The sequence below is a fragment of the Nipponia nippon genome, unplaced genomic scaffold (assembly GCF_047370975.1).
Source record: "Nipponia nippon isolate SJK-2023a ecotype South Korea unplaced genomic scaffold, ASM4737097v1 scaffold_4, whole genome shotgun sequence".
Taxonomy (NCBI): Eukaryota; Metazoa; Chordata; class Aves; order Pelecaniformes; family Threskiornithidae; genus Nipponia; species Nipponia nippon.
In genome coordinates, this window is record NW_028262358.1 from 36376771 (window position 1) to 36390351 (window position 13581).

The window sequence follows — 13581 nt, forward strand, 5'->3', positions numbered from 1 at the left end:
CACCAGGACTGGGCACAAACAGCAATTAAAATAATAAAAATCTACATTTGCATTTTACTTTAACAGATCCGTCTCCTGCTGAAAAAGCACATCAGGGGACTTCAAACAACCTATGAAACTAAATGCTGAGTATATAAATATAATTGTGTGAGTGTATATGTGTGTGTGCATTGAATACAGTAGAAATCCTGTCTTGTAATTGTATATAGCAAAAATCTTATAACTTATTAGGAGTTTCTTTCTGCTTCCCCTTAACTCTCCTGATTTCACCACTTTCCCTCATGCTTTTTGCCGCATTTATCAATTGTCCTTGTCCAAAAATGATCCTATGATGAAGGAGGGACCCCTGTGCCAGCACACAGTAACTGCTGCAGAGAGGAGACCTCCCACCCTGCCTTCACTCTGTCCTACCTGAATAATTGTGTAACCCACGTCAAAACCTCCTAGTGTAAATATGTATGTATAGAGTAATGATTTGGCTTGGGTCAGGCGTGCACTTCTGAGGCAAATCTCCCAATTGTTCTAGCGTGGCGAGCTCTGCTTCACCCCGCGGAGCAGGCCCGGGGCACACGGGTTGCACTTCGGGGAGATTCGTTGCAGAAGCACACCCAAGGCACTGCAGCCCGCAATGGGCGCGCAGCCCCTGCACTCAGACTAGAGTTGGTCAAAAGCTAACCTGGGGCACGGCATGGACGTCATGGCCTCAGCACTAACTGTTTTCCCTACAGACGGACGGACGCCTGTCGGTCCCCACTGCTTGCTAATATACGCATAGCCTTAGTGGCCTAGATGTAAAGTTAAAATCAGAAAGGAAATTTTTTATAAGCTCACAAGTGCTAGTAAAGAACAGGGGCAGAAACGATGGAAGAACACATCACCGAGATGAAGGGGTTTTTTTCATGTGAAACTGTAGACATCCTAAGGCCATGTATTAGGCGATATTTACTGGAGGGCCCGATCTGTGGAGTTCAGGAAGGGGCACTCTGCCATTTCCAGGTAGAAATGGTAGAAGGCTTTAAACTTTAATATGCTCTGAAATTGCATATTGATAGGGAAACTGAAAAAAGAAACACTTTTCATTAAACAGAAGAAAATGCATTAGGTGATGTGGAATGCATGTGCGCACACACATATATTTAGAAAGAGCTTGACTCTTTCTGAGTTTTGACTCCCAAGGAATATATACATGTATATGTAGAATATACGTTTATACACACATACTCTTATGGTTTTTTATGACTATTCATATATTTTTCCTCTACGGAGTATACCCAGGCACTCCCAAGACCATTTCTCTTTGTGAAGGAATCGGGCAGTGCTGTGGAATTACATCTAGTGTAGCTTTGGGTATTTATTCCTCTTGTTGTCAACACAACATACACAAACTCTTTTGGGCTGCCAACTCTCATCTCTTACATCAAGGAAATTGAATCATGTACCTTGGCCTAAAAAATTATCATAGCTTGCATAAACATATTTGATAATGTCCTTGAGCTTCCTGGTGAGACGAAGACAAACACAAAGAAGCAAGAACAGCGTGTACATCTTTTTTTTTTTTTTTTTTAAACGCCGTGGCATCAGTGACCATTTGTACTTAGCTGAAATTGCAGCACTGGATTGTATCAACACACTAAATAAATAAACAGATGGTTGTGTGTGTAGCTGAACTAATGAAGCCAGGTTTCCTATCAGATTGTATCTTGTAGTTCAATTCCTTCACATCTAATAAAATGTAAACTCTGCTTTAGCTTTTCCTATCCTTGCAAAATGCTTTTCTCCTGTGTGGATTCTCAGTTGTGTAACAAGGGATGAGCAATAGTCCCCATAGCGGGGGCACTAATTCAGGGCTTTCTCCTTTAAAAGATCAACTAATTCAAAGAAATTTGTCAGAAGTTAATTCCTCTGTTGAATTTGACTGAGATTGGCCAAATATTCAAAAATACTGGCGAGGATGCAGAGGTACAGTTACACTTGCACACGCACAGACATGAAGACAGCACCGCTACAATAACTTCTCCTCTGGGAACTACACTAAGCAGTATATCTTTATTTGAAGAAAACAGAAGAGATCAGTGTGCTATTACCCATCTCCTTTTAACTCCAATTTATTAATTTTTCATTAAGGACGCTGGACAATTGTTCAGGGCAAGAGCAGCAGAGAATATTGACAAGTCTGACAGCGAATGCTTCCCCTCCCTATGAGGTAAGATATAATTTTGTTTATTTTTATAGCAAAAGATTCAGGAGAATTCAATACAACTTGACAGAACAGTAGGATTTCTGGCAGGCTGGTTGCAAGTCTGGTCAAAGGTATTTAAGCTTTCACAATATTTGGCGATTTATTAACAAAGTTTGATTATACGCTTACAAGACAACTGCTGAACTAGTAAGTATGAAGTGTCACTAACACATTAAAAGTTTCTGTGTTTGTTACAAGCAGTAGATTAATCTCTAGTTGAGAGGGGCATTTCAGAAAGAACAGCATTCCACAAAAGAAAATTTACAGAAGAATTACAGCTAAAGAATTTTATGTAAATTGTAAAATATCAATGCCTTCCACACAGAAATGAAAACACCAGTAAATTAAGCAACACGTTGGCTGGAAATAGCATGCATCTGCTACTTACAATGTAATGGTTCGCTCACCCATTGAACACAATTGCTCAATAATAAGCTAACTTTTCTAATATGACACAAAAATACTGTCCAAGTTCAAAATTGCCCCAAAGATCAGTTAAACTACATGACCTGGTTTTACACAAATAGTGCTGTGAGAAGGCTGGTGCTCCATGCAGGTGTGTCAGGGTTGCAGCTCTGGCGTGCTGAGCTCATCCCCAAACACCTGCCCGGGGCCAGGGGTGGAGGGAGGCAGGATGTTCACAGGGTCTTACCACCCCGGAGCGCTGCTGACCTTCGTGAAACTTGTTGGAACTTCAGTATCTTGACTGTCAAAATTGGCTGAAATTAAGCTACAGGTTGAGGAGCTACTACTGGGTGGAGAAAGTGTCCTGGTATTGCATGACAGAAGGTATTGCACATGGACTACCTAGGGACATAAGCTTTGTCTTCTTAGGAAGTAAGGCTAAAAATACACTAAAAATACTGAAAATACACGGGGCTAACCATTTTACAACAGAGGGTGGTCTGGACTTGCATGTTTTTTAGGACTTCAGGTACAAAGTTTCTTTTGAACTAGGAAAAAAAAATCCACACGCAGAACAGCACTTTTCTAACAACAGTTCCTTTCACTTTTTTAGAACGTATGTCAGATTTAGGCCAATTTAATTTTGCCAAATCTAGGTGAATTCACATTTAGTTCCCCAGCTTGGAAAGCTGTTGTGTTCTGGCAGGTTTCTACATGCATGCAATAACTTCTATGCTTCTGTGCTGCTCTGCCAGGGTAAAATGGCCACAAGCGGAAAGCAAACAAGGAGTTTGGGACCAGACAGGTGACCTGATTTTCACAGATGCTACACATCCAGGCAGTCGTAGACAGCAGTTCTCCTGGGCTATTATTTTTGAAAACAGGCCAGTTGTCTAAGGCCTGCAGCCTGAGACAGCCACTTTGAAAAACTCACTTTGTTTTTTGCATCCATGATTTTTTGTTTCAGCTTTGTGCTGTGTTTGCCCTTCAATTAATTCTCTTCTTAAAATCCTTTCCTGTTTTAATTGGCTTATAGAACGATTTTTGGCAGATGGTATCGAAAAGAGAAAATAAAAATAAAGATTCTCCAACAAGTTTTTATTACCATTCCTGAACATTTGAAATACCATCAGCATGGAGATTCACGTAGTCCTGTTCCATTTTAAAACACTGATGGATTATGTAATTTAAAATGATTACTTACAGTGAAATTTGCTCTTTAAAATAATTTTATTTTAGTAAAATTTCCATAAAATTAAAGACTTATTACCATCTTCGGTTTAAAAATCACAAATTACAAACACATGAACAGATTATATTTTTTTGTAACTAGGAAAACTGTAGAATACTGAAACAGTGTTCATTTTTCCATCTTAACAAATTTCTATCTTTGTCTCAGGTTGTAGTTTGGTCTCAGGTAAGGCTAGTTTCATCCTTGGGTTCTTAATGGTGAATTAGTTAGCAGCTGTAGTTATTTTAAAGGAAGTCTTTGTTTGAAGATAAATAGACATTAGACTGATTTACATTTGCTAATTTGCAGTAAGACTGAAAATTCTTGAGTTCTTGGTACCTGTTTAAGGTACTTTTTTTTTTTTTACAGCACTTTTTTCACTTTATAAAGGTAATTAGTATGTTTTAATTAGTTTTATTAGTCTGTACATTGTGTTCCTTTGTTTCCGAGTGATATGGCTGAGGAAAATTCCACCTGTTGAAGAGCAGTTTCCTTCATTGCACAGATACAGTGGTTTCCGTAACGGTGTCCTTGAGCCCTCCCGCAGAGAACATGAGTTTTACGCTTATAAATTCTGGTAGGGTGTTGGGCACGGGCAGCCTCCGGAAGCCTTCGGGAAGACGAAGGGGCACAGCAGGGTGTCTGTGGTGACCCCTCTTCCATTCAAGGCCAGAAACAGGAGGCAGATCCAGAAATACGTACTGTCATAAAGGAGAAAGAAGGGTCTTGTGAGCGTCACCGACAAAAGTGATGTCTCGGAGGGGACGCAGGAGCAATATCTCCCGCACCCTGTTAAACCCAAGTTCCTCCGTGACTTTGGGCAGTCTATCATGGGCTTTGGTGAAATCGGCTCTGGGCCCCTAGACGGCTAAAATTGCGATGAAGCTTTTGCGCCAGGATGGCTCTTCTTCTTGGCAACTGGGTGAGGCTTCTCCGTGATTTTGCGGCTTCAGGTCTCCACTAATGCAGTGGAAATACTGTTTCTCTAGGGCCTAGAAGTAGCAAAGGTTAAGCTAGTGAAAACAGGTAGCCAACAGACTGGAGAGAGACACACAAACAGGTGCATTTGCACATGAACGGCGTACTCCAGCAATGGCCGAAGCCGGTGCAGCGGGCGCCCCGCAGCAGCCCAGCACGGCCCGGCGGGACTCCCGGAGCTGCGGCCCGCCCGGGCTCACAGCCGGAGGCCCGGGCGCCGGCCCGGCCGCAGGCCGCCCGCCCCGCCCGCTCTGGGGCTGCCAGGGCCACAGGTCGGGCCCGGCCCGGCCCAGCCCAGCGCCCTCCTCCACAGAGCCGGGCGGCCCGGCCGGCGGCGGCAGCGGAGGCCCGTCCCCCTCGATCCGGGTATCGCCGCCCCGGGGCGGCCCCGCCGCCGCCGCCGCCCCCTGTGCCGCGGCGGGAGAGCAGCGGGGCTGCGCGGCACCGCGCCGCGCCTGGGCCGGACCCGCTCCCGGACCGGCTCGCCGGTACGTAACGGGGGCGGCGCCGGGCCCGGGGCTGGCGCTGCCGCCGGCGGCGCCCCCCTGCCGGGGCGGCCGGGGCTGGGGCGGGCTGCGGGACGGGCGGTCCCCCGCGGGGAGCGGGCGGCGGGGCTCCGGCAGCCCTTCGGCGCGGTGGGGCCGGGGCGGCGGCGAGACAGGCACCCCTGCGGGCGGCGGGGGCTGCGCCACGGCCTGACAGCTGGGCTTCCGCCGCTCTGCAGCAGCGGAAGATCCCATTACATGAGTTTCACGCATTAAAACAAAAACAATCCCGAGCTGCGGAGAAGGTTAAAAGTGAGGGCTGCGGTCCTGCGCAGGTGCCGGTGCAGAAGTGTGTGCCCCGCATCCCCCCGACCCCCCGCCCCAGCCCCACAACCGCCTTGGTTTTGCTGTCATAGCACATAGCCTTTTATTGCAGAATCTGCTAGAGTTATATTGTAACTTTGTATGTGCAGCGTGTGCCAGTTACTCTAGCCTTACGCTTTTGTGACTTAAAAGCACAGTAAGTCGTTTGGGTAGAGTAGGAAAAAACATCTTTAACTCCGACTGTTATTGTTGTCTCACGATTTTAGGAGACTGCAGACATGTCGCCCTTTGAAAATAAAGGACTAATACTGGGCATAATGGCAGGGACTGCTGGAGTAAGCCTGATGCTGATTTGGTACCGTAAGATCCGAAAACCCGGTGCAGCTGTGCGTCTACCTGTGTTCCTAGATGTAGGTAACAGGCTTAATTCTGTGGGCTTGCAAAATGAAGCTCCTAATGAGCAAGGAGTAGTAATGGTTTTACACGGAAGGCAACTGCAGATACTAGAAAAATTGAATGGCTTGCTAGTAAGCGTGGATGAACTGAAGAGAGAGGTGAAATTTCTGAAAGAAGCTATTCCAAAGCTTGAAGAGCTTGTTCGAAATGAGCTTCAAGGGAAGGGAGATGTTCAGAGAGTTAGCCCATCACACAGAGCAACGAAGCGGAGAAAAGCTGAGACAGCTTCTGGTGCAGCAGAAACTACCAGCTCTGAGGAGGCCGAAAGTGAAGGAGGGTGAGTCAATAATATTTTGTATATGCTACAGTACCCATACAGTGCAAATTGCATCATTACCTATGTGAAACTTTGTATTGTAAACACGAGCCCTTTTAAAGTTTTATGTATATTTTATATTTCTCTGCATTCAGGGGGAAAAAAAGCCAAAAATTCAGATTAGTAATTTTTAGATCAGAGAAAACTTTGGGTGACCATCTCTGAACCTGCACTACAGCTGAAGCTGGCTGAACACCAAGCATAACAGAGATTTTTAAGGGCGCATTTGATAACAACCTGATGCAGAATTGCTACATAGCTATGCAATGAGAGGCAAAGTTCAGGATAATGGTGTGATTTTAAAAGTGCTTCTAGTAAGAAAGTAATCTTGTGTCTCTGACAAACTTTGTTCAAACTGTACGAATGCTCTTCTGCTTTTCATAATAATTGGCTTCTGTGGGCCTCAAAGATGAGTTATTACAGTGTCCTGCCTGAAGGTATTACGTGCTATGAAAGCTATGTCTGAATGCAACACCCGTACAAATGGCAGTATGTTTATGTATATTTGCTGTTGTATACACTTTCTGGTGGCTTCCAAAGTAATCACAAGGGATTTAGGGTACTGACTCAGTGAGTTACAAAGTTCCTAGTTTTGATCACATCTTGTAGTCCCATTGTGCTTAATGGGATCTTTTATACACGAGTTGAGGAACATGCTGAAGGATCAGATGTACCTGGAGTCCAGGAGAAGGACTATATTTTTGTCTTTTTATGTGTTACCTAATATATCCTCCAGTAGTAATGTAAAAATGGTGATGGCATTACTCTCCTGTAATTGCAACTTTGTTTTGATATAATCAGATTAGATACTTACATGCAATTTCATAAGGGTATGTTTATAGCAATTGAGTTTTTTGCACCGTCTCCTCGGTGTGTTATACATGCCTGTGTAGGCAGCATTATGTCTCTGAGTTGCCTATCTTAAGCCACTTTTTATCTTTAAAGATATATTAATTAACTGTAATATTCTGAAGATAGCAACATGCATATAATAATTAATGGAATTCTATTTTTTTAAGAGTTCCTCCAAATTTATTTTCAGTTCCTGTGGGCAGAATTTCTTGTTGTGTTACATCCCAGCCCACATGCTTCACAAGTCCTGTATTTTGCTACCATATTTTGGGACCTGTCAGTTCTATTATGAACCAGTTCTTTAAGTATTCAGTATTGGCAGGGGTATTCAAAGACATTCCCCCTTCATATGGTGTAGAAACGTTTCAGTTCTATTAGTTTCTCAGATTGTTTTATCCATTAGTTGGTTTGCAGGCGCCTTTACGTTAAAATATTTGGAGATGTAGATAAGGCTAAAGGACGAGTTTATGAATAATCAGGTTCACAAACGCAATATAAGAGTTATTCCACAGATAGCATTTGAGAAGGTCCTGTTTTCTGATCAGGAGAAATGCATTGCTGTTTGGGAACTAGCCAAGGAAACTTGTCTGTTCAGGTTCTGTGTGAAGAAGAAGCTGATGAGATGATCCAATAGCGTGCAAGAGCTTTGAAAGTGTCCTTAAGAGAGGCCTTCTCTGGCAAGTATTTGTATACAGTCAGAAGGAAGGAAGATGATTCAAGGTTATAGATAGTGTTAGTCATTTGAGTATGTGCTTTTCCAATGCTCTTTTTTTTAATCCCTTTTGAAAAGAGGTGGTTTTTTCCTACTAACACCTTGTACTTGATGTGCTTGTTTTGCATATCTTCTCTAAATTTAAGATAATTTTATTTCATTTAAGTAATTTGCTTTTTGTGGCTTTTTTTCTTCCTCTTGCAAATGGAAATAGGTTGTTAACCCTAATGTGCGTAGAGTTGCAATGTATATAGCTCTTTCTGAGGTCTTATGTAACTTTAACGACAGTGGTGCATGTTCTATGAGAGTTTGCCATGAGAGACAATAACAACACACTTTTTTTTTTTTCCAGTTAATGTGCATCACCACTTCATCTGCTGTAGGTATAACACCATGTGCATTGTTTTATACTGTTCTGCGGTGAATTTCACACATAGTAATTCATTCGGTTGCTAGTTTGTGCACTAGAGCAACAATTTTTCTCTGTGTTACAAATTGAACATTTTTTCACTTTCTGTATTCTATCTAAAGTATGTGCAACACTGCCTCAGCAGTATTTTCATGATCTGGAAGATAGGATTTTGCTTGTGTTAAGCACTTTGGGTTTTAACTGACAAATGGGTAGATGCTGGGAATTGACAGATGAAGTAATCTTAAGAGTTTTATGGACTTGTGCTGGATGACTCCATTGATTTCAGATTTGTAAACTTCTTCCAGAAAAGCTTTTAATACTACCTCGGTTTCCATAAAATATTTGTAGCTGGCAGTCTCTGATGTGGTCCTCACTGCTTTGATCTGCTCTGGTCATATTCTCAATGTCACTGTTGGTATTCAACACCTCGGGAAGAGAAGCTTTCTATTTTGCCTTTCAAAAACTATATGTTTCTGTAAGTGGAAAAATATCACATGCTTTTAATAAATGAGATATATTTTTACATAATAACAGATAGCCTGAATGGAAGGTACAATGAGTGGATGGGACATTGACTGAATGCTAAAGAGCCTACAGTTTCTAGTTTGTGCTTTTCTGTATTCTATTCTCAATAGTTTGTTTCAGTTTCCATCATTTACTAGTGAAACCCTCAATCTTTAGCATTTGAGAATGTGTAACAAGCACTCGTTCATTTACAAATACAATAAATTGTGTCTAGATGATCACCTGGGATGGAGAGTGTCACCTGATTCTCCTCTTTGTGATTTTAAAGCTCTTTCCTCCCTGATACAGCAGTGCTGAACCATTGACATCGGTGTCACGTTTGGCACTGGTCTTCAGCTGGCCTGGCATCCAAGCTTTTCAAATTACATTTGGCATCAGTCACCAGAAAGATTCTCCTCAGTAAATCGTTTTCCTACAGATGTTTTATTTATAATTTTTCCTTGAAATAGCTTAAATATTCATCAGAAGAAACATTTCTCTTGCCTGCTTCTGAGTATCACTTCACTCATCATTTCATCATTTTTTCATTTATTTTTGCTGCCCATTTGTTTTCAATGCAGCCCTCAGTTACCCTAAGAATCTGGTCTGCCAAACTTTTCCTCAAAGGCTGCTTATCATTACTGATGGATATGCACTCTGCTGGGTCATACAGTGCAAATTTGATCCAGATTAGTCTGTGACATATAATCACCTTTCTACTGAATTAGCTGGAGTGGATGAGACGGTGTTTGTGTCAGCTTGTGATTTTTTTAAGTTGGCAGGGAGACAACAGATGACATTTGATCTGTCTAAAAGCTGAAGTGTTGTGAACAGATGATACCTGGTTAGGCGCAGTGTCTGCCAGTTTACAGGCAGTCCAGCACAGTTTTTGAACGAGCAAAGTGAGTTTATACCACAGTAGTGTTTTATACCATGTAGCTCAGTTTTTTCTTAATGCCTAGATCTAAGTGCCTGGATTTACTGAACAGCTTAACCACAGTGTGGTGAGTCTCCAGTAAAGTTTCCATTTGTTCTTTGAACTTTGAACAGTCCTTTGTGATCCAGCTGAGTCCTGTTGGTTGATCATTGCTCCTCACATTCTTACCACTGTTTTTCTCTTTTAAATAAAATGTATTGGTAATAAAGGTGAAACCAAGTTGGCACTGACTGTAGATATTTTTAAAGTTCTTCCATTTTCTCAAATATTGGTCAATGTGTTTATCATATGTAAATATTCACTTTTCTGTTTATCATCTGATAAAACCTCTTGCAGGAAAACACCAGGTAAAATTGCAGATATCAGTGTTGTTATATGAAATATTTGTGAGACAAACCATAATGACTCTTTCTTGTTTTAAATTTCCCTTTTGGATTAGTGTCATCAGCCCTTAACTCTTGGAGTTTTTAAACTGTGTTAAAAAGAATCTCCACTTCTGTTTGTGTTAGTACTGATTTTTTTTTTCATAGTATTGCTCTTCATAAAACACTTTTCTAGCATGAGTAGATGTAGAAGCCTGCTAGCTGCTTTGTTGAAGTCAGTTATCAAGCTCTTCTTATCATAGTTTTATATCAATAATATCTGTTAAACTGTTATTTTGTCCTTAAGTACCTGGAAGGACTTCCTGTCATGTAATAAAACTGGCTTCAGTTCAAATTGGTAAAGTACAGCTTACTCAAGTTGTTAGGAAAAATCCTAGCTATTTATTTTTTAAAAGTCTGTATTGCCTTCTTAACATGTTATGTTTTCATGCTTAAAACATTTCAGCTGTGATAAGGATCGAACAGAGAGCTGGTAAGAAAATGAATGTCATCAGAAACAAAACAGAAAAACATTCTTTATTCCTAGTTTGCCACAATGTTTGAAGTGATATTTGGTGTTTTATACTTGATTAAATCACCTTGCTGTCATTTTACCCCCATGACTCCTGAGCAATGTAGGAGTTTGCTAGGGGTGCGTGACTAGTGAGGTGGGAACTTGCCACAAATAAGTCATGAAGCCCTTGGCTGTCACCTTAGTGCTTTTCCTGTGGAAAATGCTGGGAGGCAGAGATGTCAGCTCTGGAGCCAAAGAAGAGACAAGGAAGAGAGGGCCCTCTGAAGGCCCTGTGAAGTTACTTTTCTGAGGAAAGGAAAAATTTAGAGGAATGCTGGTACATCTTGGGGGTAACTAGCATGCCCAGTCTTAAGCACTAGCAAGTGCTAGTTTGCACTCCCTTGGACATTTTGGTATCAGGACATGTAATTTCTGGCCTTCCCATGAAAAACACTATTCATTTCAAACCAAACTTGGAGAAGATTTTAAACATGTTGTTTCTTTCATTTGAGAATGGCGTTTTTCTGTTGGTTGTGTGAAAACTGTTGCTCCTTAGTGTAGATCAGTGTCTTCTCATCTATGTCAGCAGGCACAGGGATGTATGGTTTGTTGCAGTCCCTAGGAATTACTGACATTGCCTTACACTGAAAAAAGTTATTTACTGTTGTGTTCTTCACTTCCCACAGGTTGTTTTATAGGTATTGTTTTGCCCTCTTTAAAGCATGCAATCAACAAGTAAATTGAAACTTATGGCATTCTCGTCAAGGTTTAAGATGGTCTGCTCCGCATTTAAATTATTTGAGGATTCATAAAGCAGATAAATAGAGGAGGTAGGAAACAATTTCTCAGGACTGTGGAGGTGAGAGAGAGCAGGGAAGAAATGACCTGTCCTCTCTGCTGTTTCTCAGCACAAATGTAGCCCATGTTTCTGTAGAAGAGGTGGGATGAGGAAAGGCTTGATGCAGTATGGTCTGATCTTAAAAGATTATTCTTCCATGATATTTTATAATTAGCTCCTTAATGGGTTCACATCATCTGTTAGATAGTAACTGACTTAACATTTTTTCCATTTGAGTCTCTCAGTGAATATTCTCGTGTGACTTATCTGATGCCATACAAATTTGATGTTTGGCCATGACAGTTTGTTACGGTGCTGCTGGAATTCTCTGTTGGGCTTGTTTGGAGCGGCAGGGCTTGGCTGTCAGCCTAACCTTGACCTTTATATTTTGCTAGGATAGTAACATTTTGTAATAATTGCTTTTGTCTGTTTTCTGACATTGGAACAGTAGTGATCATAGAAATTTTAGCAGATGTTTGTGCGGCAAAGATAAAAATGACAACATCAGCGTTGACTTCCAAACACTGATTCCTTACTTTCATATCTACCTGCTTAGGTAGCATTTGATGCAGTGCCCAAATTCCTGTAACTAAGGAGCGTTGTGGTTGTATTGGAATTTGAAATTGCCTTTACTGCTTAGTTGTTGCTAGTTTGTTATCTAGTGCCCTTATTTTAGGTCGGTAATTGCACAAACCCTTGGTGCATTTGTCTTTTAATTGGGGGGCATCCCAACCGTGTGAGGAAAGGTACTTTCCAAACATACTTCACATCATAGGATTATGTATTGAAGCTAAAAGACTGCCCCCCTCCCACCAAATCCCGTGACCTTTTGGTAGAGTTAGTGCTCCTACAAATGCAGCCTATATATGATGTAGCTCTGCACCCACTTCAAAATAACTATGGAAGAACAAGATGCTGTGTTTTTAAAGATGCTTTGGAGAACCAAAATATATGTTCGGTGACTTACAAATAAAGACTCTGCAGGATACAACATAGGATGTGTCATCAACTTCAGCATCATCAAGATTATGTAAAACAAATCTGTAGGAATCTATGAAGTTTCCCATCTCTGCTCTGCTCCATGTTCTTTTTCAGTTTGGACACGTACGCATGGTTTATGTATGTATTGTCTTATCCAAATGTATTTTTGACTCCTCTTTCCCATATTACTGCGTTAATTTTGCTGTGAAACTGTCACACCACATCTAGCGCTTCTGTAGCTTGACAAGCAGTTGTACTTGTTCATTTACAGGCTCTTAAGTGTATCTGCTTGTGTTTTAGTTCTGGTCACTTGTGAAAGCAACATACTGAAAACAGAATATTTAAAAGCCATGATCATTAACCTCCGTTTATGTTGCTAACATTCTGTACTGGTAACATGTCTGGGAAAAAAGGTAGATTTTATATATTTTGGCTGTCATGGCCTATTTTGATTATTCAGTTGTATAGTACATTTCATGCTTTTTCTGCTCATAGTTACCATTTAAAAAATCTCTGAACCTGGCAGCTAATATTACATTATTGTTTCTCATCAGAACAGTATTTTCAAAAGTGGAAATGCAGAAGATTAGGCTTTTCTGTCCATTTTTAGTACCTAAGCGAAAAGCTACTTTTTAAAAATAATGCCATTCAGCTGCTACTATATGAAGCTGGAGGACCGTAATGTATGCTCAGCAGTTTGGACAGTAAGGCCACCTGCTTATCTCTGCATGGTATTTATGGCTTTTGTAAATATTTCTTTGTACTTGATTGCCTTGTGCTGAGTACTTGTGCACTAAGCATAATGAATTAATGTAAGCTCTTTACCAGTTTCAGATATTGTGACCTTCAGAACGTTCAAAACAAATAAGTAAAAGAATTGATAGCAGTGATGTTATTGCTTATATTTAGATCTTACAAGTGTTTAACAAAACATTGTATAAGTGATTCTTATAGCACTTATGTTTTGGTTAGCAAGCTCATTCCTATTTCAAAAAACAGGGAAATTGAGGTGAAGAGTTGAAGAGGCCTATTCAG

General features: G+C 41.1%; 1 protein-coding gene across 5 annotated transcripts in view; it reads left to right on the plus strand.

Annotated features, from left to right (window-relative positions):
• Positions 1-1697: 1697 nt before the first annotated feature.
• Positions 1698-13581, plus strand: part of RMDN2 (regulator of microtubule dynamics 2) — a 53404-nt gene continuing 41520 nt past the window's right edge. For 2 of the 5 annotated variants that reach the window (XM_087775917.1, XM_087775912.1), the window contains exons 1-3: positions 1698-1959; positions 2125-2203; positions 5929-6395. In XM_087775917.1, the coding sequence (XP_087632043.1) occupies positions 1952-1959; positions 2125-2203; positions 5929-6395 (554 nt within the window). In that variant the 5' untranslated portion in view covers positions 1698-1951. Of the gene's footprint in view, positions 1960-2124; positions 2204-5244; positions 5342-5928; positions 6396-13581 lie in introns of those variants that run through there. The other 3 variants (XM_087775914.1, XM_087775913.1, XM_087775915.1) reach the window with 3 other exon arrangements.